This window comes from Saccopteryx leptura, chromosome 3 (genome assembly GCF_036850995.1).
Source record: "Saccopteryx leptura isolate mSacLep1 chromosome 3, mSacLep1_pri_phased_curated, whole genome shotgun sequence".
NCBI classification, from domain to species: Eukaryota; Metazoa; Chordata; class Mammalia; order Chiroptera; family Emballonuridae; genus Saccopteryx; species Saccopteryx leptura.
Genome location: NC_089505.1, coordinates 166926566 through 166949103, shown reverse-complemented (window position 1 = coordinate 166949103; position 22538 = coordinate 166926566). Strand labels below are relative to the sequence as shown.

General features: G+C 42.1%; 1 protein-coding gene across 2 annotated transcripts in view; it reads right to left on the bottom strand.

Annotated features, from left to right (window-relative positions):
* Positions 1 to 16256, bottom strand: part of DIPK1A (divergent protein kinase domain 1A) — a 131121-nt gene extending 114865 nt beyond the window's left edge. For both annotated transcript variants that reach the window (XM_066376776.1, XM_066376777.1), the window contains exon 1: positions 16131 to 16256. In XM_066376776.1, coding sequence (XP_066232873.1) covers positions 16131 to 16184 — 54 coding nt within the window. In that variant the 5' untranslated portion in view covers positions 16185 to 16256. The remainder of the gene's footprint in view (positions 1 to 16130) is intronic.
* Positions 16257 to 22538: the final 6282 nt, after the last annotated feature.

Below are 22538 nucleotides of genomic sequence, written 5' to 3'. Positions count from 1 at the left end.
ATTCAACACTTAACCTAACTACAAACAAGTACTAAGGTAGAACAGACAGTTTTAGACATGACTCAGATAGTTTACTTCCCACACATTTTTTACTCAAGAACTTATTTCAGGATATACTCCAGTAAAATGATGGCATAAATGAGGATAGTGGAAGACACAGAATCCTGAGAACAGTGATTCCAAGCCAAGACTGGAGGGAAATCATTGGAAGACAGTTGTGCAGTAGCCTAGAAAAGTGTTAGGTCACAAAGGAGGATTCCATAGAACAGAAAATGTAACTGAGAGTATAGAAAAAGTAAAGCTATGATAAAGGCCTATTAGGCTCCCCCCCCCCCCACGCCGCCAAAAAAAAAAAAAAAAAAAGAAAAAGAGAAGAAAGGCAATTATAAACTCCCTGAAAATTAAAATAAAAAAGACAAATGGCACACACACACACACACACACACACACACACACACACGCAAAAGCTATGTTTCAAATCGGACACAAGCCTACATGCACCCTGATTATAAAGAATTAATGGAATATGAGAAAAGAGGATCAATCTAGTAGTTATTGACCTTCAAATCTTGAGAACCCAGGAGTCATGACCCTAGCCCTAGAGAGAAGAAAATGTAATCCTAGCACACAAACTGGCTCTGCACTAAGTATTTATAGAATCATATTTTGGGGGGTACTAAAAATAGAGATGTTCTTCATCTTAGGCTAGAACTAACTTTGACATGTTTGGTCTCAACACATAAATTTCAGGACCGTAAGAGAAAGACAGGCCAAAAGTGTTTCACTCTCCTTTTTTTTTTTTCTATAAGCAGGGCACCAAATGATAGCCAATTCCTACCTGCAATGCTCTCCCTGAAGGTGAAAGTTGTTTCCATTATTCTAATGGTCCAGCATCCCAGAACTAGCTCAGTTCACTTGGATTTGGAGGCAGATGACAAAATACCTGCTCCCTAAAGCTGAGTATAATCAGGTGACCATTCCAGAAAAGGTGCACTAACTGCTCGTGGGAGAAATTGTGGCCCATTGTGATCTCAAATCAAAACTGTTATCTCATTACAGATCCCATAGGTTAGGCTTAAATCAGGGGTTGGGAACCTTTTTGGCTGAGAGAGCCATGAACGAATGCCATATATTTTAACATGTAATTCCGTGAGAGCCATACAACGACCCATGTATGTTACGCATTATCCAATAAAAATTTGGTGTTGTTCTGGAGGACAGCTGTGACTGGCTCCAGCCACCTGCAACCATGAACACGAGCGGCAAGAAATGAATGGATTGTAATACATGAGAATGGTTTATATATATATATAAATATTATATATATATAATGGTTTATATTTTTAACGTTATTATTTTTTTAATTAAAGATTTATCTGCGAGCCAGATGCAGCCATCAAAAGAGCCACATCTGACTCATGAGCCATAGGTTTCTGACCCCTGGCTTAAATGATTACTCCTTAGTTGGAATATTTAAAAGCAAGCATGACTTATAAGCCAAAAGGAAAGTTGTATGGGAAATGTGCAAACATCACATATTCTCTTCCCTATTTCTTAGGAAGGGATAAATCCTTGTAGTACTTTGCTTACTAACAGGAGGCATTTCTACTGGTCTGTTAATTCTACTTGCTTTCCTGGCATGGAGAAAATAACGTCATGCTGCAGTCAATGGGTTTCAGTTCATAAAGGAGATTTTCCTGTACGGAAGAATTAACAAGTCATAATAGCATAGTACAATGCTATAATATTTATAGCTCTCATCTTTTAGATTCAACTTATAGGGGAGACTTGGTTGTGGTAATAGAACAAAATGTAACAGTTGACACAAAATGAAAAAAACAGATAGAAAAAGGAGCACATGACTTAAAGCCTCTTCTTAAAAGGGGGTGGAGAGTTGGCCCTGGCTAGTGGTGCAGTGGGTAGAGTGTCACTCCAGAGTGCTGGGGTCGCCAGCTTGATCCTGAAGGCACTGGTTCCATTCCAAGGTTGCTGGTTCAAGCCCCAGTCAGGGCATGCATGAGAAGCAATCAATGGGTACACAACTAAGTGGAACAGGGAGTTGGTGTTTCTCTCTCTCCCCACCCCCTCAAAAATCAATGAAAAAAAGGGGACAGGAATCCATAAAGACTGTCAAAAATGGCATCGCCCCCTGGTGGGCAGAGCGTCGCCCCTGGTGGGCGTGCCGGGTGGATCCCGGTCGGGCGCATGCGGGAGTCTGTCTGACTGTCTCTCCCTGTTTCCAGCTTCAGAAAAATGAAAAAAAAAAAAAAAAAAAAAAAAGTGTCAAAAATGAATGAAATAAAAAATAGAGTTGTCATTATCTAAAGTTACTCAGTTAAGAAACAACAACATTAATAATACAACTACCGCCCTGGCCGGTTGGCTCAGCGGTAGAGCGTCGGCCTGGCATGCGGGGGACCCAGGTTCGATTCCCGGCCAGGGCACATAGGAGAAGCGCCCATTTGCTTCTCCACCCCCCCCTCCTTCCTCTCTGTCTCTCTCTTCCCCTCCCGCAGCCAAGGCTCCATTGGAGCAAAGATGGCCCGGGCGCTGGGGATGGCTCCTTGGCCTCTGCCCCAGGCGCTACAGTGGCTCTGGTCGCAGCAGAGCGACACCCTGGAGGGGCAGAGCATCGCCCCCTGGTGGGCGTGCCGGGTGGATTCCGGTCGGGCGCATGCGGGAGTCTGTCTGACTGTCTGTCCCCGTTTCCAGCTTCAGGAAAAAAAAAAAAAATACAACTACCAAACACTGGAAGAGGGTAGAGCAAGAAAGTTAAATATTCATTTTTAAAAGTGGAAGTCAATTGCTATTATCTAAAGTTGATAAATCAAGAAATAGAGGTAAAGCCTATTATTCAGAGCAGTGACCTCAAATCTTTCTGACTGTACAATCCTCTCAGGAAAATATTTTAGAGTACAAATCCTTAACATATTTAATTATATTCTATATAAATTTATAACTATATTAACCTGTTATGTGTATATTTTAACATATAAAAAATTGAAGTTGACCTGACCTGTGGTGGTGCAGAGGGTAAAAGCATAGACCTGGAATGCTGAGGTCGCCAGTTCGAAACCCTGGGCTTGCCTGGTCAAGGCACATACGGGAGTTGGTGCTTCCTGTTCCTCCCCCCTTCTCTCTCTCTAAAAATGAATAAATAAAATCTAAAAAAAATTTATAAAAATAAAATCTTTTTAAAAAATGAAGTTAAAAGTACATAAGAGGCCCTGGCCAGTTGGCTCAGTGGTAGAGCGTTGGCCCACTGTGTAGAAGTCTCAGGTTCGATTCCCAGTCAGGGCACACAGGAGAAGTGACCATCTGTTTCTCTACCCTCCCCTTTCATTCTTTCTCTCTTTTCCCTCCTGCAGCCGTGACTCATTTGGAGGAAGTTGGCCCCGGCTGCTGAGGATGGCTCCATGGCCTCGTTTTATGGTGCTAAAATAACTCTGTTGCTGAGCAATGAAGGAGCAGCCCCAGATGGGCAGATCATCACCTGGTAGGTGGCATGCCGGGTGGATTCCAGTTGGGGCACATGCAGGAGTTTGTCTCTGCCTCCCCTCCTCTCACTCAATAAAAAAAACACCCAAAAACAACAACAACAACAAAAAAATATATATATATAAATAATTGTAAATAGATTTTAAGGGGATGCCTATTATAATAATAAACAAACAAACAAAAAAGAAAACCAGCTATTCTGACAAAAAAAATTTAAGATATAAAAGTGTTTATGAGAATAAATAAAATTCCAAATAATTTCTTCCCGTACCCAAATTCAGCATCTTATGCACCTTTCAAGATGCTTCAGTTCCCTCTAGACACACAACTCTACAAGTCAGAGTTGTAGCCATCAGGAAATCCAAAAAGGTAAGTGGTTCAAGGAATTCAACTTTCAGGAGTAAAACTGGGGGTAAGAGGACATAGGAGGGGAGATTTCACGTTATTGTATACACGTTTTCTCTCACATAAGATATAAGTCAATCTACCATAATCAGCCCCATAAAACTCAATCTCTCTACAAGGGTGTATGCTGATTTATTCATTCAGCAAACATATTGAGCATCTATCTACTCTGAACTAGGCACAGGGGACAGAGCAAGCGTCGGGAACCTATGGCTCGCGAGCCAGATGTGGCTCTTTTGATGGCTGCATCTGGCTTGTTGACAAATCTTTAATAATAAAAAAAAAATGTTAAAAATATAAAACATTCTCATGTATTACAATCCATTCATTTCCTACCGCTCATGTTCATGGTTGTGGGTGGCTGGAGCCAATCACAACTGTCCTCTGGGACAACACAAAATTTTTATGGATAATGCGTAATGTACACGGGTCATTGTATGGCTCTCACAGAATTACATTTTAAAATATATGGCGTTCATGGCTCTCTCAGTCAAAAAGCTTCCCGACCCCTGGGATAGAGAAAGGAAACTATCGTGTCAGCTTTCAATGATATCAGTCTGGAGTGGAAGAAAGACATGAACACCACTGATGACAATTCAATATCTTAAGTGCTCTGAAGAGATGTGATGTACAGGATGTACACATAGTCTGGGACACAGAAGAGATACACTAACACACGTGAATTGTTGGAGGGGATTGTTAAAAGCTCAACTCTGCCTTGAGTTGAAACTTAAAGGACAAGTAGGAGACTGAGATAAACCAAGTGAAGAGGGATGCAGGGAAACTCAGGCAGGGCATTCTAGGGCAAAAAGGAAGAAAGGTCAGGAAGACAGACTGACATGTGAGAGAGCATGGTGTGTTTGGGAAACTGGAGGTTTTTCAGGATTGCAGAGCAAATGATGCATGAGGTGGTAGTGGCACAAATGAAACAGCAAAATGGGAAGGGACCAGAAATAAAGGACCATGCTCAAAACTCTGCATAGTTTCCTGATGACAAAGGGAAGCCATTGAAGGATTTCATAAGCAGGGAGGGAGATCTGATCAAATCTGTACTTTGAGGAGGACTACTTGAAGGCAATGTGAAGGATGTAGCTAAAGAAAGGGGTAACTGAGGCAGGAAGGACATTCTGGAGACTACTGCAGTGGGCCTAAGAGACAAAAGGAGAGAATTGTAGTACCAACAGAAAAATATGGCTGAAAAGGTGCTCACCATCACTATGCAAGTCAAAACCACAATCCAATACCACCTTACACCCGTCAGAATGGCTATCATCAAAAAGACAAACATGCCCTGGCCAGGTAGCTCAGTTGGTTAGATCATTGTCCCAATACGCTAAGGTTGAGGGTTTGATCCCTGGTCAGGGTACATACAGGAATCAATCACTGAATGCATAAATAAGTGGACCAACAAATTGATGTTTGTCTGTCTGCCTCTCTCTAAAATCAATAAAAATATTTTAAAAAGAGAGAGAAGAGATAACAAGTGTTGGCAAGGATATGGAGAAAAGAAAACCCTATACACTATAGGTGAGAATGTAAATTGGTGTAGCCACTATGGAAAACAGTATGGAGGTTCTATAAAAAATTAAAAATAGAACTACCACATGATCCAGCATTCCTATGTCTGGGTAAATATCCAAAGGATATGAAAATAAGATATCAAAGAGATATCTGCACTCCCCAGTTCATTGCATTGTCACAATAGCCCAGATATGGAAATGACTGACCTAGGTATCTGTCAACAGATGAATGAATAAAGAAGGGGTGACACACACATACACACACAATGGAATATCAGTCAGCCATGAGAAAATGAAATTCTGCCATTTGTGACAAAATGGATGGATCTTGAGGGTATGATGCTAAGTGAAATAAACCTGACAGAAAAAGACAAATACTGAGTGTTATCACTTTTAAAAAGTCAAACTCAGATACAGAAAGTAGAAAAATAGTTGTCAGGGGTTAAACGGTGTGGGAAACAGGAAGAGGTTAGTAAAAGGGTGCAACCTTTTAGCTATAAGATAAATGAGATCTGAAGATCTCATGTACAACACAGTGACTATAGTTGGTAATACTGTGTAAGAAAAAAGGTGAGGCAATCAAATATTATGTAGGAGATGCACTAGAGAAACTGCTGAGGGGTTAAGTATGAGGATTAAGAAAGAGAGTGTCTAAAAGAATTTGGATATTTTTCTCGAGTAACTGGAGAGTATCACTAACTGAAACAGGAAAAGAAGCAAGTTAAGGGGACTAGATTTGGACATGTTGAATGTGAAGCACTAGCAGATATAAAATAAGCACCTGGGAATGCAAATCTGATGTTTTTGGGAGAGGTTTGGGCTGGTAACACAGAATTGATACCCATTAGTATTTGAGTTATAGTGGAAGCCACATGAAGAGATGCAACTCCCCCAAAAGAGTGTACAAAATGAAAAGTAGGAGGCTGGAGTCTTAGAGAAAGCAGGGGACAAAGGAAGATGAGACCAAAAGGAAATTGAGGGAGTATGAGAGCAAGAATAAAAGGTCAGAGAAGCAAGGAAATGGTAAGTGAGCACAGAAGAGTAGCTGAAATGACAGATCATGGGATCCTGACTGAGTAGAAAAAGAACCACTGGAGTGGCAAGGACCCAATTATGATGACAATAGCGAGGATGAGATGATTGTGATGGTGGTAACAGTAAAGAGTAAGAATGCAAAAGAGAGAAGTTTGTGTTTGGTGTTCAATATCTTAGGGTGATAACAGAATTTTTTAAATATATGTAAAAATATGTATACTGTACCGCATCATTTTGTACATCCTGAGCCTATGTGTGCTCAAGATAAAGCACGAGATCAGGGTAGTAAACAAACACTGTATTTTCATTGAGAACAACTTTATTTCTACTATATCAGGTGTGACCGAAAATGTTGTAAACTGACACATTAAGACAAAACCAAGGTACTGTTTTCTTTAAGGGGTAAAGGAAAATAACCTTAATTAATTAATTATAATAATAAATGCAAATAGGTTACACTTTAAATAATCTTTTCTTAGAGTTCAAACTCTTACTCTAGCTTGTATAAGGGTACAAAAGATTTAAGAACTGCATCTACAATTTATCCTTCAACAAGATGGGGGATTAAGGACACTGGCCCCGCCCCACTCCACACACAGAAAATCCGGGTATAACTATTGACCAACTCCAAAACTTAATAACTAATAGCCTACTGTTGACTAGAAGCTTTAACAACAACACAGTCAACTAACACATATTCTGTATGTTATATGTACTACATACTGTATTCTTACAATAAAGTAAGCTAAAAAAAATGTTACTAAGAAAATCACAAAAAAAGAAAATATATACTCATTGTATTTATTGAAAAAAAAACCCATAAGTGGACCTAATAAGTTCAAACTCGTGTTGTTCAACAGTCTACTGTATTATAAAAACAATCCTTCCACATGTGACTGTTCAGCATCTATTTGCATTTTCTTTCTTTTTAATAAATACCAAAAATTCCTCTCACAATAACTGCTAGAATGATAAATACAATAATAACTCTGTTATAAAATCTTTTCTATGGCAACATTTTTAAACCTAAGAGTAATGGGAAAGAAACAAATGAAATGTTTTAGGAAATTATTTTAACTGTCAGAATTCATTTATATTCTCTCTATGATAGGCAGAATTCTAAAGATATCTTTCTCTCAATTCCCAATGCCCCAGTTATTTAATCAAACACTAATCTAGGTATTGCTGTGGAGGAGCTCTGCAGTTGAAACTAAGGTTACTAAATCAGCTACCTTTTAAAATAGAGATACTCTCCTGGATTATCCCAGTGGACCCAATGTAATCATATATGCCCTTAAAACAGAAGATGAAGACAGAAGAATTAGAGACATGAGCAAAAAGAAAAATCAGAGCAATTCAAAGCATGCAAAGGACTCCAACCACTGTTGCTGGCTTTGAAGATGGAGAAAGGGAACTATGAACTAAGGAATGTAGGCAGCCTCTAGAAGCTGAGAACAACCACCCATCCCATTAACAGCAGTAAGGTAATGGAGGCCTCAGTACTACAACTATATGAAACTGAATTCTGACAACATCCTGAAAAGGCCTGGAAGCCAATTCATGCCCAGAGCTACAGAAAGAAACTCAGCCCTAGCAACAGACACCTTGATTTTCAACCTGATGAAACCTAGAGCAGAGAACCAACTGGGCCACACTGTGCTTAGACTTCTAACCTAAAAAACTGTAAGAAAAGACGGACTTTGGTCTCCAAAGAATGACCAAGAAATGCATGAAGGCCTTGGCCAGTTGGCTCAGAAGTAGAGCGTTGGCCCAGCGTGTGGAAGTCCTGTGTTTGATTCCCAGTCAGGGCACACAGGAGAAGCGACCGTCTGCTTCTCCATCCTTCCCTCCCCTCTCTCTTCCCATCCTGTAGCCAAGGCTCCAATGGTTAGAGCAAAGCTGGCCCCAGGTGCTGAGGATGGCTCCATGGCCTTGCATCAGACGCTAAAATAATTGGCTCCCGTTGCTAAGCAATGGAGCATTGGCCCAGATGGGCAGAGCATCGCCTAATGGGGGCTTGCCGGTAGGTCTGGACACAAGCAGGAATCTGTCTCTGCCTCCGACTCTCACTTAATTAAAAATGAAAAAGTGCATTAAAAAAATGCATGATTAAATCATGCAAAGGACTCCAAACAGTAATTATCAGGGAAATGTTAATCAAAACCACAGTCAGATATCAACTTATACCTGTTAGGATGATCACTATCAAAAACGAAACAAAAACACAAAATAAAAAGTGCTGGTAAGGATGTGGAGAAATTGGAACCCTTGTGCATTGTCAATTGGAATGTAAAATGGTGCGGCCACTATGAAAAATAGTATGGAGATTTCTCAAAAAATTTAAAAATAGAATTATCTTATGATCCAGCAATCCTACTTCAAGATAGATATACATAAGTTGTAAGTATATATATATACTGAAAGCAGGGTCTCAAAGAGGTAACAGCATCCCCATGTTCACTACAGCATTATTTACAATAGTTGGACCTTTCATAACAGAAAAGAAAATTCTGTTATTTGGGACATGGATGAACCTGCAGGGCATTATGGTAGGTGAAACAAGCAAGTCACAAAAACAAAAACAAACAAACAAAACAAATACTGCCTGATTCTACTACTGATGTGAGGTAAGTCAAACTCATAGAAACAGAAAGTAGAATGTGGTGGTTATCAAAGGCTGGGGGGCGACGGGCAAAATGGGGAGTGTTCAATAGGCAGAGTTTCAGCTTTGCCACATGAAATAGTTCAAGAGAGCTGTTGCCAACAATGTCTGTATAATTAACACTACTGTATTATACACTTAAATATGATAAAGATGGTGAACTTTATGTTATGTGTTTCAGGTCACAATAAAAAACAAAAGGAAAAACATAACCACAATACCATGATCACATCTAAAAAAGACATTCCATTAGTAAACAGAAAAATAAAAAAGAACTATTTATTTCAGAAGAAAAACTTATCCATAATGTATTTTAAAATATATATTCACATTACATTATCCTGTTTTTTCTAAATCATATACTTTGTAGATTAAAAGGTTTGAAAGGAAAATTATTCAAAATGTTTAAATGTCCAGAAATAGAGATGTTAAAAATGTGAGACACTTATCTTTTCAATCAGACAATATAAAAAGTTGCTATTTAACAGGGTGGTACAGCATTGTTTTTAAGAGGCAACTTAAGGGCCCTGGCCGGTTGGCTCAGCGGTAGAGCGTCCGCCTGGCGTGCGGGGGGGAACCGGGTTCAATTCCCGGCCAGGGCACATAGGAGAAGCGCCCATTTGCTTCTCCACCCACCCCTCCTTCCTCTCTGTCTCTCTCTTCCCCTCTCGCAGCCAAGGCTCCATTGGAGCAAAAGATGGCCCGGGCACTGGGGATGGCTCCTTGGCCTCTGCCCCAGGCACTAGAGTGGCTCTGGTCACGGCAGAGCGACGCCCTGGAGGGGCAGAGCATCGCCCCCTGGTGGGCAGAGCGTCGCACCTGGTGGGCGTGCCCAGTGGATCCCGGTAGGGCGCATGCCTGTCTCTCCCCGTTTCCAGCTTCAGAAAAATACAAAAAAAAAAAAAAAAAAAAAAAAAAAGAGGCAACTTTAAGAAATGAAAATGTACCTAACTGCTAAAATAAAAGAAAATTTCTATAGAAAATACAAAACAAATCTATAATCCATCAAGATGAAAAACCGGGGCACTGGGAAGATGACAAGAAGAAACACTTTCACTGTGTGCTCTGGCACGAGAGTGCAGCAAAGATGAAATCTGCCTGAGTTCACCACTTATTTGAGTTTCCAATAGGGGTATAAAAGCAACTAATGGTATTATCAAATGGTTGCATTATAATTCTACACTTGAATTTAAGACATTATGGGAAGCATATGTTCTCTCAGAAAGCTAATCACAGTTCTGGAGATTTAGTTTCAGGTAAAGGCAAAAGTATAGCTCTGAAGAGCAATCTGATAAAGCCGATGAGAACCACATCTACACTCCTTCTCCCTCCAAAGCCTTTGGGGAATAGGGAACAACCACCTGCTCCAATTATCCTTAGATTTAAAATAATCCTAGAGGCTGAAAATGAGCAAGAAGCCATATTACTCTTACTAGATAGCTTTTGTCAACATCGTCACTATTACCTGTTAGTCTGTATCAGTAATCCTGTCTGGCACTAAATCCCACAAAATATCCACATTAAGTCATAAAGAACCAAACAACAATCATATTTGGAAAATAGTACTAATATAAGCCAAAGAACCAGGTACCAAAAATGTTAAACAAGTGTTAACACCCTAATTAGAACATGCCATCTACTCATTCATTCACGACAGCCTTGTTGAACACACAACGAAACTGCTAGAGTAATCATTTTTAAAAGGACGACACCTCAAGAAATTTAAAACTTTTGCAATCCAAAGGGCTTATTAAAACCTTCAGAAGTACTCAACTATCCTGAGACGTCAAATTTCATTAGAATTCTGCTGCTTTTTATGTGCAACAGGGCATGCAGGCAGAATGACTGGAATGGAAAATGTGTATAACCTAAGTACAGAGAATTACCGTAAATTGTCTTAACTTTCATTCTTCAGGACTTAATGATAGTAAGAAGGAAGAAGGTATTCTAAACCAAAACCAACAAATTATAGGGCTGCTGTGTTATCAGTCCCACTCAGTCTAAGTAAATCCCAAACAGCGTAGGTCCTAATTTGTAGAAAACAGAATGCTAAAAACAGACAAATACAGGTGTCACAGTTATACCACACCCAGCAGGCCACAAGTATTATCACCATAATGGTGAGTGGAAGAAAAACACCGCCTAAAAATGGTCTAAACTGTTAACACATCCAGTTTCTGATCTCAGAGGCAGGATTCTACTTTGTTCAATGTATATTTAGCCAAACCAGGAAGTACCATTTCCTAGGTAAGGTTTCAAAAAAACTGTTGAAAATGATGCAACTGTAAGTTAGCATGCTCTGGGAAGGATGCCTTGCCACAAGAGAAGCTTGTTGTTTAGGTAGCTGATGTTGGCTATCTACTTCAGGCAGGGCACAAGCCCACTCGGCTCACAGAAAAGCCGCCATAGGCAAACAGTGTGCCTGAACCACTCCTCTGGAAGAAGTGCTCTCAGCCCCAAAAAGCTGGCATTGGTAGAATCTGCAACAAGAGTCAGAGAGAAGGACCACATCAACGGTATAAACTCAGTTTCATTTTTTACTACTTTATTTGAGATACACTTCATATACTATACAATTCATACACTTAAAGTATACAATTCAACGTTCTTAGTATATTCACAGAGTTGTGCAACCATCATCAGTATTGATTTTAATGTTCCCATTACCCCAAAAAGAAACTTTATACCCATTTTTCCCTGATCTTCCCAGCCCTAGGCAACAACTATCTATCTTCTTTCTGTCTTCATAGATTTGTCTGCTCTGGACACTTCATATAAATGGAACCATATAATTATGTGGTCTCTTATGACTGGCTTCTTTCAGATATTTAATGTTTATAAGGTTCATCCATGTTATAGCACGTATCAGTTCTTCATTCTTTTTTATTGCTGAATAATATTCTACAAAATGGATATACCACATCAGTTGTTTTCTTCACAAGCAAAAGAGTTTGCTATACAAACAGAGCTATAAACAGTGATTAGGCCCCACATTAAACCATAAATGCCTATTTAATCCATATTATAGGTGAAAATATATCATTAATTGTCTAATACTACAGTTATCTAGAAGCCTTATCAATTACCACAGTGATATCTAGATTAATGAAAATACTGGGAATAGAGCTCCTTTATATTTAAGTCAATTGCTTAAAATTTTTTCCCTGTAATTTGTAGGAGGATGAGGAAATTAATTGCAAGCCCTAAGGCCTGAACACCTTAGGACATAACTACTTTTTGATTCAACCCAGTTGAAGACAAACTACAAAACTACAAGTATACAGAGCTGGTCTCCATAGCCTCCCTGCCTTCCTGCTGGCCCTTCATCTTTTTCCCCTATCTCTGAAATACAATCCTTCAGTTCTCTTCACCCCTTCCTCTACCCCATACAAAACAAGATCTTTTATACCTATTGACTAATTACAGCCTCACTTTAAATTAAAATAATACATTTACGTGAAAATGTTACTTAACCAAGACATTTATTTTCTAAGACATTTATGTTCCAAGATGTGAAATGAGAATTAGTTTCCCTTAAATGGAAGAATTTATTAGCAGGAACAAGCTGTAAGGGGAGAGTTTTTGTTTTGTTTTTTTGCCAAGAGACCCTTTCAAATCACCATAAATCCACTCCATGGCAAATTGAATTTATTCAGTCCTCTCAGGGTAACACATACCTAGGAGGGTGGGAAAAAATAAGGAACTGTTGTTAATTTTGTTAGGTATGATAATGGTAGTATGATTATGTCTAAAAATATCCTTATCTGTTAGAAATGCATTCTGAGATATTTGAACAAAATGATATAATATCTCATATTTATTTGATAATACTTTGGGCAGTTAGAAGGAGGATATGGGGAGAGGAAATGAAACAAAATACTGATGGTTGAGGGCAGCTGATAGGTGCATGAGAGTTCATTAGTCTTTTCTGCTTTATGAACATATAAATTTTTCCATAGTAAAATACTTTTAAAAGAGATTAAACTGTTCTCTTCCTCTCAAATAGTTGTTTGTTCCTTTTCTTTTCCTTCATAACACTTATGGTCGTCACTACATATTTCTGAGATTATTTGATTAATGTTTGTCTCCTTGACTAGACTAGAAGCTCCATGAGGACCACAGAGGTGTTTGTTTAGCTTCTGTGGAATCCCTACCACCTCAAAAAGTTTCTGGTATGTGACAAATATTTATTAAGTCAGTGACTGAGTCAATAAAAATAAGTTCTATCACACACATATGTCAATAAATGCTCAATAAATAAAGGAAAGGGGAAATAGAAAGCCAGGGACCTTTGGTTGAAGTAATTCAACATATTTACCTATCTGTGTTTACCATTTAAGCTCTGTGCTTTTCTATTTAAAATGCAGTAAAGGTATAACAAAACATTTAACTTCATTTAGCTTATCCTCACTACATTCATGAGATGTATTCAGCTAAGAACTACAATTTCTACGTTACAATCTGGAAACTGGAATCAAAAAGTTATCAAACTTTTTCAAGGTCATAATGAAAAGAGATATACAAATGAACAAAACTCAGCCCTTCTTCATGCCTCATGGGGTTTCCAAAGGAACATGATTTTATTCTTAAAAAAATAAAAATAAAGGAAAACACTGTATATGTACATTAATTCAACCTTTGGTGGCTGAGAAACTGAGTAGCTGTATAATAGGCTCAGTTGAAAATATTTTATTTTGACTTTGTCCAAAACAATTTCAAGGTTGAAGCACCTATTGGTAGAGGAAATATAAAAAGCAGAAGGTGAGGCACTTAGGCTACAAGGAACGAACGAAGGTATGACACATGAGGAATATGAAGGCCTCTTTTTTAACAGGTACAAGTGACAAGAAAATTGAGACTAAATACCAATACCAAGAAATATTTAAAACACCAGACCCGCCTGACCAGGTGGTGGCGCAGTGGAGAGAGCGTCTACTGGGATGCGGAAGACCGCGAATCGAGACCCCGAGGTCGCCAGCTTGAGCGCGGGTTCATCTGGTTTGAGCAAAACTCACCAGCTTGAACCCAAGGTCACTGGCTCGAGCAAGGGGTTACTTGGTCTGCTGAAAGCCCATGGTCAAGGCACATATGAGAAAGCAATCAATGAACAACTAAGGTGTCGCCACGAAAAACTGATGATTGATGCTTCTCATCTCTCTCTGTTCCTGTCTGTCCCTATCTATCCCTCTCTCTTTCTCTCTGTCTCCATAAAAAAACAAACAAACAAACAAAAAAAACCAAAAAACCCCCACCAGACCCTGGGTTCCCAAGTTTTAAATTTATCTTAAATACCATCATCAATAGTTTGTTTAATCATTACATTATATAGAAATAGCCTACTAAAATACCTCTATGCCCCCAAATCCTTTTGCAACACTTAAAATCTGGGTTTACCTCAATCTGATAACAGACAATGATGCAGGCAATCAGAAGGGCATAAAAAATCCAAATGTTTGCCATTAATGGAAACATAAATATTTGTAAAACTAATCTTAACTCAGCCAATCTGAGAGCTATTGCGCTAACGGTGCCAAAAAATATCAGAGCCATATCTGTGGAGAACATTTAGAGCAAGGCAAATCAAAGTCTAAAACAAAGTCTGCCATGGAAACCTAAAAAATTTAAAATAAATAGCCAAATAGTTTTGGTAAAATATGTTTTAAATAACCCAGTAAAGTTATTTTAGGTATAGAGTCTGGGAAGGTACCATTTTGCTCACATAAAGATACCACGTGGCCTGGGCTGAATTCTAGACTTGGGTTCCTCCAAGGTTCCTCAAGGCACACAGTTACTGCTGGTGGAGCTGCTACAAAGACGCAGGGCGGTCGGTTTTACTCCTATACCCGTCAAATCATGGGTTGTCAACCCATGCATCCAATTTGTAGCACATCACTCGTGGCAGGACAATGATTTACACATGCAACTTCCAAATAAAAATGTAAGCTTCACTTGCCCCATGACGATTCCTTCTCAACTTTTAAAATAATTTATAAAGGCAGAGCTGAGCATGAATTCCTGTTCCAAAATTATCTTAAATTCCTTTAAGCCTTTTCATGTAAGCGGTAAAAGAATACTGTCCTCTTAATGCAGACAACACGGCTGACCCACGCCAGGCATTGATTTGTTCTTGTTTTTCCAATGGGGTGATGGATTTGCGCTCAGCTACTCACGATGTCTACTAGGTCCCCCTGGTGACCAACAGGACATGAAGGCAGTAGTAGGGTTCGAAGACACAGACTGGCAGCGGAATAGAGGGTGGAACGGAAATCATGAAAAATTAACACGCGAACAGTACACCTGACAAGACTGAGAATAACGTTTACATTCCTGGGGTATTTGAGATTGCCACCAGACACTGTCCCCTTTCAAGAAGCAAACACCCATCCGACACGCTCGGGTTTCCGAGCCCTACCTCCCATTTAAATCACGGGTGATGGAAAGACCGAACCAAGGAGCTCAGCACGAGGTACACGCCGCTTCTCGGGGGTTAGGAGAAACACTGATGTGACAAATTGCCACGATTTTCTAAAATATGGAGGAATGACACACCACCTTATCTACCACCGACTGAAGAGCCAGGACACTGAGTCAAGAAAAGCCGACCTGCGGGGCCCGCCTGGGAAGGGGGAGGAGAGCACTTGACTAAGGAAAAGACCGCGGCACGTCCCGAGCCCCGACTGCCCAGCCACGACTGCTAGTGGTGTAGGGTCGCGCCCGAGTCACTTCTAGGGGCTGAGCTGCGAGAGGTGCAAGGGCGATTCCCCGGCCGCGTGACCTGGGTCCCTGAGCCTGGCCGGCCCGGGTGGGAGAGGCGCCACGGCAGCGGTGGGGGGCGCGGGCAGCACTGCCTTGGGGGCTGCGGCGCCCCGGCAACGGGCAGGGCGCGCAGCCAGGTGCCGACGGCAGGGGGCAGCGGGGTTCGGGCGGGCACCGACCCAGGGAAGGAGGAGGGAGGCAGGCAAGTCCCGCCCGGCCAGGGAGAGTGCGCGGCGCGCTCGCCGCCGGCCTACCTGGAGGTAACAGGGTTTCCTCAGCCAGGCCCCTGGACAGAGACTCCTCGCCATGGTAATCACACATCGCCCTGCCGCGCTGCAGTCAGAGGCAGAAACCGAGCGCTGGCGGCCCAGCTCCCAGCCTTCCCCGCCTCCCCGCCCCCAACCCAACAGGCCCGCCCACTCCTCCGCCCCCGCCGCGGCGCGCGCGGAGCTCCCCCCCGGCTCCGCTGCGGTGACGGCGGCCCGCTGCCCGAGGCCTGGCCTCTTGCTCTCCTCGCCCGACCGTCGCGGCTGTCAGTGCCGCGGCTGCCGACACCGCCATAAAGGGGAGTCGCGCTCCGCCTCGGCCGACATAAATCTAAATACGCCTAGCGCTTAAAGGGGAGGCGTGCGGGGGAAGGGGGGGCGCCGCGGAAGCTGGGGTGTCGCACGCCCCGCGCGAGGAGGGGCGGGCGGGGTGAGTGTGTGCGCCGCTGGGTGCGGAGCGCCGAGCCCTCGGACCGCGTCGAACTGGCCACTGGCTCCCCGCTCCCCGCTCCTCTCGCTGCCCTGCCGCGCTTCACGCCAGCCTGCCCCGCGGTCCTGACGCTTCCTTTGGACTCTGCTTCTGCAGCACAGGCGTGTCTGGGCCAGTGGCATGGCGATTCAAGGGAAGCTTGGGGTTCCGTCCCTGGGACTGGCTCGGTGCCCTGGCGCACGGTGGCGGGTGCGGCTCAGGGCAGGGGCGTCTCCCGCAGCCCGAAATGCCAACGCGCGCATCCCCTGTGGACTCGGCTCCTCGCCCCGCGCCGAGCCGACGCGGTCAGGGCTCCTCGGGGCCGAACTCATCGTGAACCCCCAATCCAGTTTGCTTTTAAGGGCCTTAAACTATTTTTTAAAATTTCGACCTTTTTATTTGTACTGTTTTCAAACATCTTCAGAGTTTTCCTGACCCCACCCAGGAACCCTGGTTCAAAAGAAAAATATTACTGAATTAAATACAGTCCTGAAGACAGGAGACCTGGGACATGGCATAGCTCCTCAGTAAGGGCTACATAACGCCGGGTGTGGTGTCTTTTCTTTTTGACAATGAAGTCCAAATAAGGGAAAACAAACACCCTAGTGAGAGAACATCTGTTGATAGGAGTGACTTGCAGTGAAGGAAGATGCGTTTCTGCTCCTTTTCACCCCACATACTACCTTTCACGTGATTCCAACATTTGAAACGTTGGTCATTCGGAACTCGTTGGGGCTTGTGGCTATGAGAAGTGGTTTCCCCAGAAGCAAACCTTGCTACGCTCTCACTGGCTTTTACCTAAACCTTGTTCTAGTGCTTTACATATCTGAAGAGATACCTTTCTGTCCGAGCCCCCCCATCCTCACCCCGTACAGACACAGACTTTAAACCTGCGCGGTATTTTACTGCTAGCAGATAAACTCCCCCATTTTTTTTTCATTGATTTTCTGTTTGGGTTAAGAGACTTAAGTAATTTCTGAGTAAGCTAAGAATGGATTCTATTGGTTTAATTCATTTTTTTATTCATTCAACAAATAAGTATTAATTGAGCACCCAGACATTATTTTAGTCAGGTTATACATGTGAACAAAACACACACACACACACACACACACACACAAAACCTGGGCCCTTGTACATAAATATTACATTTTGGGCGTTGGGGCAACAGGCAATAACTAATGACTGTAATAAATACAAAAATTAAATAGCATAATAAAGCTGATAAGGGATAAGGAAGAAAGAAATCAATAGAGATGAGGAAGACTACAGGTAGACTAGGTTTGAGGTGAAAGATCAGGAATTCGGTTTTGAACATTGACATTTGAGATATTTATTAGAAACGCAAGTGGAGATCTAGAGTAGGCAGTTGTATATCTGAGTCTGGGGTTAAAGACAGTGGTCCAAGCTAGAGATACATGAAAGAGATCAGCATTTATGTGATATTTAAAGCCAGGAGTCTAGACAGTGTGACCAAAGGAGTGTGTAAATAGAAGAGAAAAGAAGAGAATTGCTGTCTTGCAACTTCAAGGCAAGAAAAGTAATGGGAAAAAACCAGTAATGGAGCCTGAGGAGCAGGCAAATAAGTAGGACAACTGAGTGAGTGCCTAGAAGCCAAGTGAAGGTAGTATATTAAAAAAAAGTGAGGGTTCATATATGAGAGAGAACTGAGAATTGACCATTGGATTTGGTACCATGGAAGCCATTGGTAATATATCAGTGCAGCAAGGTTGGGGGCAGAGACTTGATTGGAGTGGGTTTAAGAAAAAATGGGCCTGACCAGGCGGTGGTGCAGTGGATAGAGCTTCGGTGCGTTGGACTGGGATGCAGAAGGAACCAGGTTCGAGACCTCGAGGTCGCCAGCTTGAGCATGGGCTCATCTGGTTTGAGCAAAGCTCACCAGCCTGGACCCAAGATCGTTGACTCCAGCAAGGGGTTACTCGGTCTGCTGAAGGCCCACGGTCAAGGCACATCTGAGAAAGCAATCAATGAACAACTAAGGTGTTGCAACGAAAAACTGATGATTGATGCTTCTCATCTCTTTCCGTCCCTGTCTATCCCTCTCTCTGACTCTCGCTCTGTCTCTGAAATAAATAAATTTTAAAAAAAATTAAAAAAAAAAAGAAAAAATGGAAGGAGGCCCTGGCCGGTTGGCTCAGTGGTAGAGCGTCGGCCTGGCGTGCAGGGGTCCCTGATTCGATTAACGGCCAGGGCACACAGGAGAAGCACCCATCTGCTTCTCCACCCCTCCCCCTCTCCTTCCTCTCTGTCTCTCCATTCCCCTCCTGCGGCTGAGTCTCCATTGGAGCAAAGTTTGCCCGGGCGCTGAGGATGGTTCTGTGGCCTCTGCCTCAGGTGCTAGAATGGCTCGATTGCGGTAGAGCGACGCCTCAGATGGGCAGAGCATCGCCCCCTGGTGGGCATGCGGGAGTCTGTCTGACTGCCTCCCCGTTTCCAGCTTCGGAAAAATACAAAAAAAGAAAAAATGGAAGAAGAGGAATTAGAAATGGCTAGCATTCTAGGCAATACTTTTGAGAAGTTCTCCTGCAAAGAGGAGCCCCAAAATGAGGTAGTAACTGGTGGTGGAAGTGAAGTCAAAATAGGTTAACAAAAAAAAATTTGGAGAAACACTTGTTTCTAATGAGAAGGAAAAATTTACATAAGAGCAAGAAGAGAGAATTGTTGAAGAGGTGTCCTTGAAAAGGAAAGAGAATTTGGAATCCAGCACACAAGTGAAAGGATAATCTGCAGACAGGAGCATAGACTGTTCACCCGTGGAAAGGCAGGCAGGTGGGCAGGAGTGGTTGTGGATATTTGTGGAAGTTCTCTTTTGATTGTTTCAATTTTCTCAGAGGCAGGAAATAAGGTCAGTAGTGGAGAGGAGGTGGGGAAGAGTAATGGATGCCTGAGGAGAGAAGCGAAGGTACAAAATAGTCATCTAGGAGAATGGAAAGATGAATGGACCAGGAAAAAATATATGATTGCTGAGTGTCATGAAGGACCCACTTGAGTTCGTGGTTATGAACTTAAGTGTGTCACAAGTCAGTGTGGACAAGTCAGTGTGACTGTGCTTTTTTTACTCCAGCAATAATCATCTGCCAGGGTGGAGGCTCAGAGTAGGCTTAGAATTCTATTTAATCGGGTTTACCAAGGAAATAAGGAGAGAGGAGCAAGGAAGTTGAGGATGTAAGGGAGAGGTATTCACCATGAAGTTTAAGATGAGGAATGAGTAGATATGAGATTAAGGACAGAGAAAGGGTGGTAGAATCAATAAATTGCAGGTCCTTGTGGGTTTGAGGGACAATAGGATCAGAGAACAAGAGGGAATGATCTGGAAAGACAGGAGACATTTCTGATATTTGCTGACAGTTTTCTTTTTTTCTTTTTTTCAAGGCAAGAGGAGGAGAGGTAGAGAGACAGACTCCTGCATGTGCCCTGACCGGGATCCACCTGGCAATCCCTGTCTGGGTCAATGCCCAAATCAACTGAGTTATTTTTAGTGCCTGAGGCTGATGTACTTGAACTAACCAAGTTATCCTCAGTGCCCAGGGCCGACACTCAAACCAATTGAGCCACTGGCTATGGGAGGAGAAGAGGGAGAGAAGGGGAAGGAGGAGAAGTGGAGAAGTAGGTGATTGCTTTTCCTGTGTGCCCTGACCAGGAATCAAACCCCAGAAGTCTATATGCCAGGCCAATGCTCTATATGCTGAGGCAACCGGCCAGGGCCTAGACTTGCACTTTTGATTTTAAATCCACATGTAAGCACCCCAAGATGAATCCAAGAAGGTTGGCCTGTGGCAAAATCAGAAAAGAAACTATCTTTTTATTTGGCCCTTCTTTACACTCTTGTTACGGTGGCCCTATGAACTCTTAACATCGTACACAGGACCTACCGTACAAAACACCCAAATTCACCTAACACCTATTCTTATGAAGCTTAAAAGTTTCTGTTTTTCACTTGACAGTGGTAGCACAGTGGATAAAGCATCAACCTGGAACACTGAGGTCCCAGGTTTGAAACCCCAAGGTTGCCTGCTTGAGCGTGGGGGGTGGGAGGAAGGGTCACTGCCTTGAGCATGGAGTCATCAACATAATTCCATGGTTTCTGGTTTGAACCCAAGATCGCTGGCTTGAACAAGGGGTCACTGGCTCTGCTGGAGCTTCCTGATCAAGGCATGTATGAGAAGCATAATCGATGAACAACTAAAGTGTCACAACTACAACTTGATTCTTCTCTCTCCCTTCCTGTCTCTCTTGCTGTCTGCCTCTCTTTCACTAAAAAAAGTTTCTGTTTTTCTAAGTAAAAGCCAGTTAATCCAAACTTAGTCCATGTTATTGTTTTCAGAGTACTAACTTGTGGCCTTTTGGTTGCCATGTGTAATGTAACTTTGGCTTTCCAGAGACAAAGGAGTAACTCCATTGATTTCAAATGTATGAAAATCAAGGTTAGTGATTTTCAAACCTTTTTGTTTACACACTACCAAAAGAATTTGGAAAAATATACGTATCCCTTCCCCATTTTTATATCAACATCCAAAATTTTTCTCATAAAATAAATTGTAAAGTAAGTAATATCCAGTGTTCTGTTAGAAATATTGGCATTTAAAAATACAATGGTCATGGCCCTGGCCAGTTGGCTCAGCCGTAGAGCATTGGCCCGGCGTGTGGAGGTCTCGGGTTCGATTTGGCCAGGAAACACAGGAGAAGCACCCATCTGCTTCTCCATCCTTCCCCCTCTCCATTCTCTCTGTCTCTTTCTTCCCCTCCTGCAGCCAAAGCTCCATTGGAGCAAAGTTGGCCCAGGCACTGAGGATGGCTGCATGGCCTCCACCTCAGGTGCTAGAATGGCTCCAGTTGCAGTGGAGTAATGCCCCAGATTGGCTGAGCATCACCTTCTGGTGGGCATGCTGGATGGATCCTGGTCTGGCGCATGTGGAAGTTTGTCTGCCTCCTCTCGCTTCTTACTTTGAAAAAAAAAAAGAAAAAATACAATGGTTACAACCCTGGCCGGTTGGCTCAGTGGTAGAGTGTTGGCCCAGTGTGTGAAAGTCCCAAGTTCGATTCCTGGCCAGGGCACACAGGAGAAGCGCCTATCTGCTTCTCCACCCTTCCTCTTCTCCTTTCTCTCTATCTCTCTCTTCCCCTCCCATAGCCAAAGACTCTATTGGAGCAAAGTTGGCCCAGATGCTGAGGATGACTTCATGGCCTCTGACTCAGGTGGTGGAATGGCTCCAGTTGCAATGAAACAATGCCCAAGATGGGCAGAGCATCGCCCCCTGGTGGGTATGCTGAGTGAATCCTGGTCAGGCACATGTGGGAGTCTGTCTGTCTGTCTGCCTCCCTGCTTCTCACTTCAGAAAAATACAAAAAAAAAACCCCACAAAATACAATGGTCACAAAAATCTTAAGTATGGAATAAGAGTGGAATATAAATGCCACAGTTATTTGATACCATTTAAAGGATAAATTAAAATTAATTTCTTTAGTTACCAAATATGTAACATTATTCCCTTTTCTTCTTGAACTTAATTTTTTTTTTTAATTTTTCAGTACAACATTATTTTAGTTTCAGGTGTACAACCGTGTGATCAAACAGTTATGTAACCTATGAAGTAATCACCCCAATAAATCCAGCATTCATCTAACATCATATATAGTTACTACAATGCTATTGACTATATTTCCTATGCTGTACTTTACATCCCCATGACTATTTTGTAACTACTAATTTTCTTCTTTAACTTTTCTAATTCCACTTCTCTTATATTTACCCTTTTTTTACGCATTTTTATTTACTTTTCAACCTACTATACTCTGCAATAAAAAATAAATTGACTTTTTTTACCCTCACTGCCTCTTTCATCACGTTTTTACTCAAAATTAGCTGTCCAAGTGACTTGACCTTTACAGAATAAACAAATTTGCAC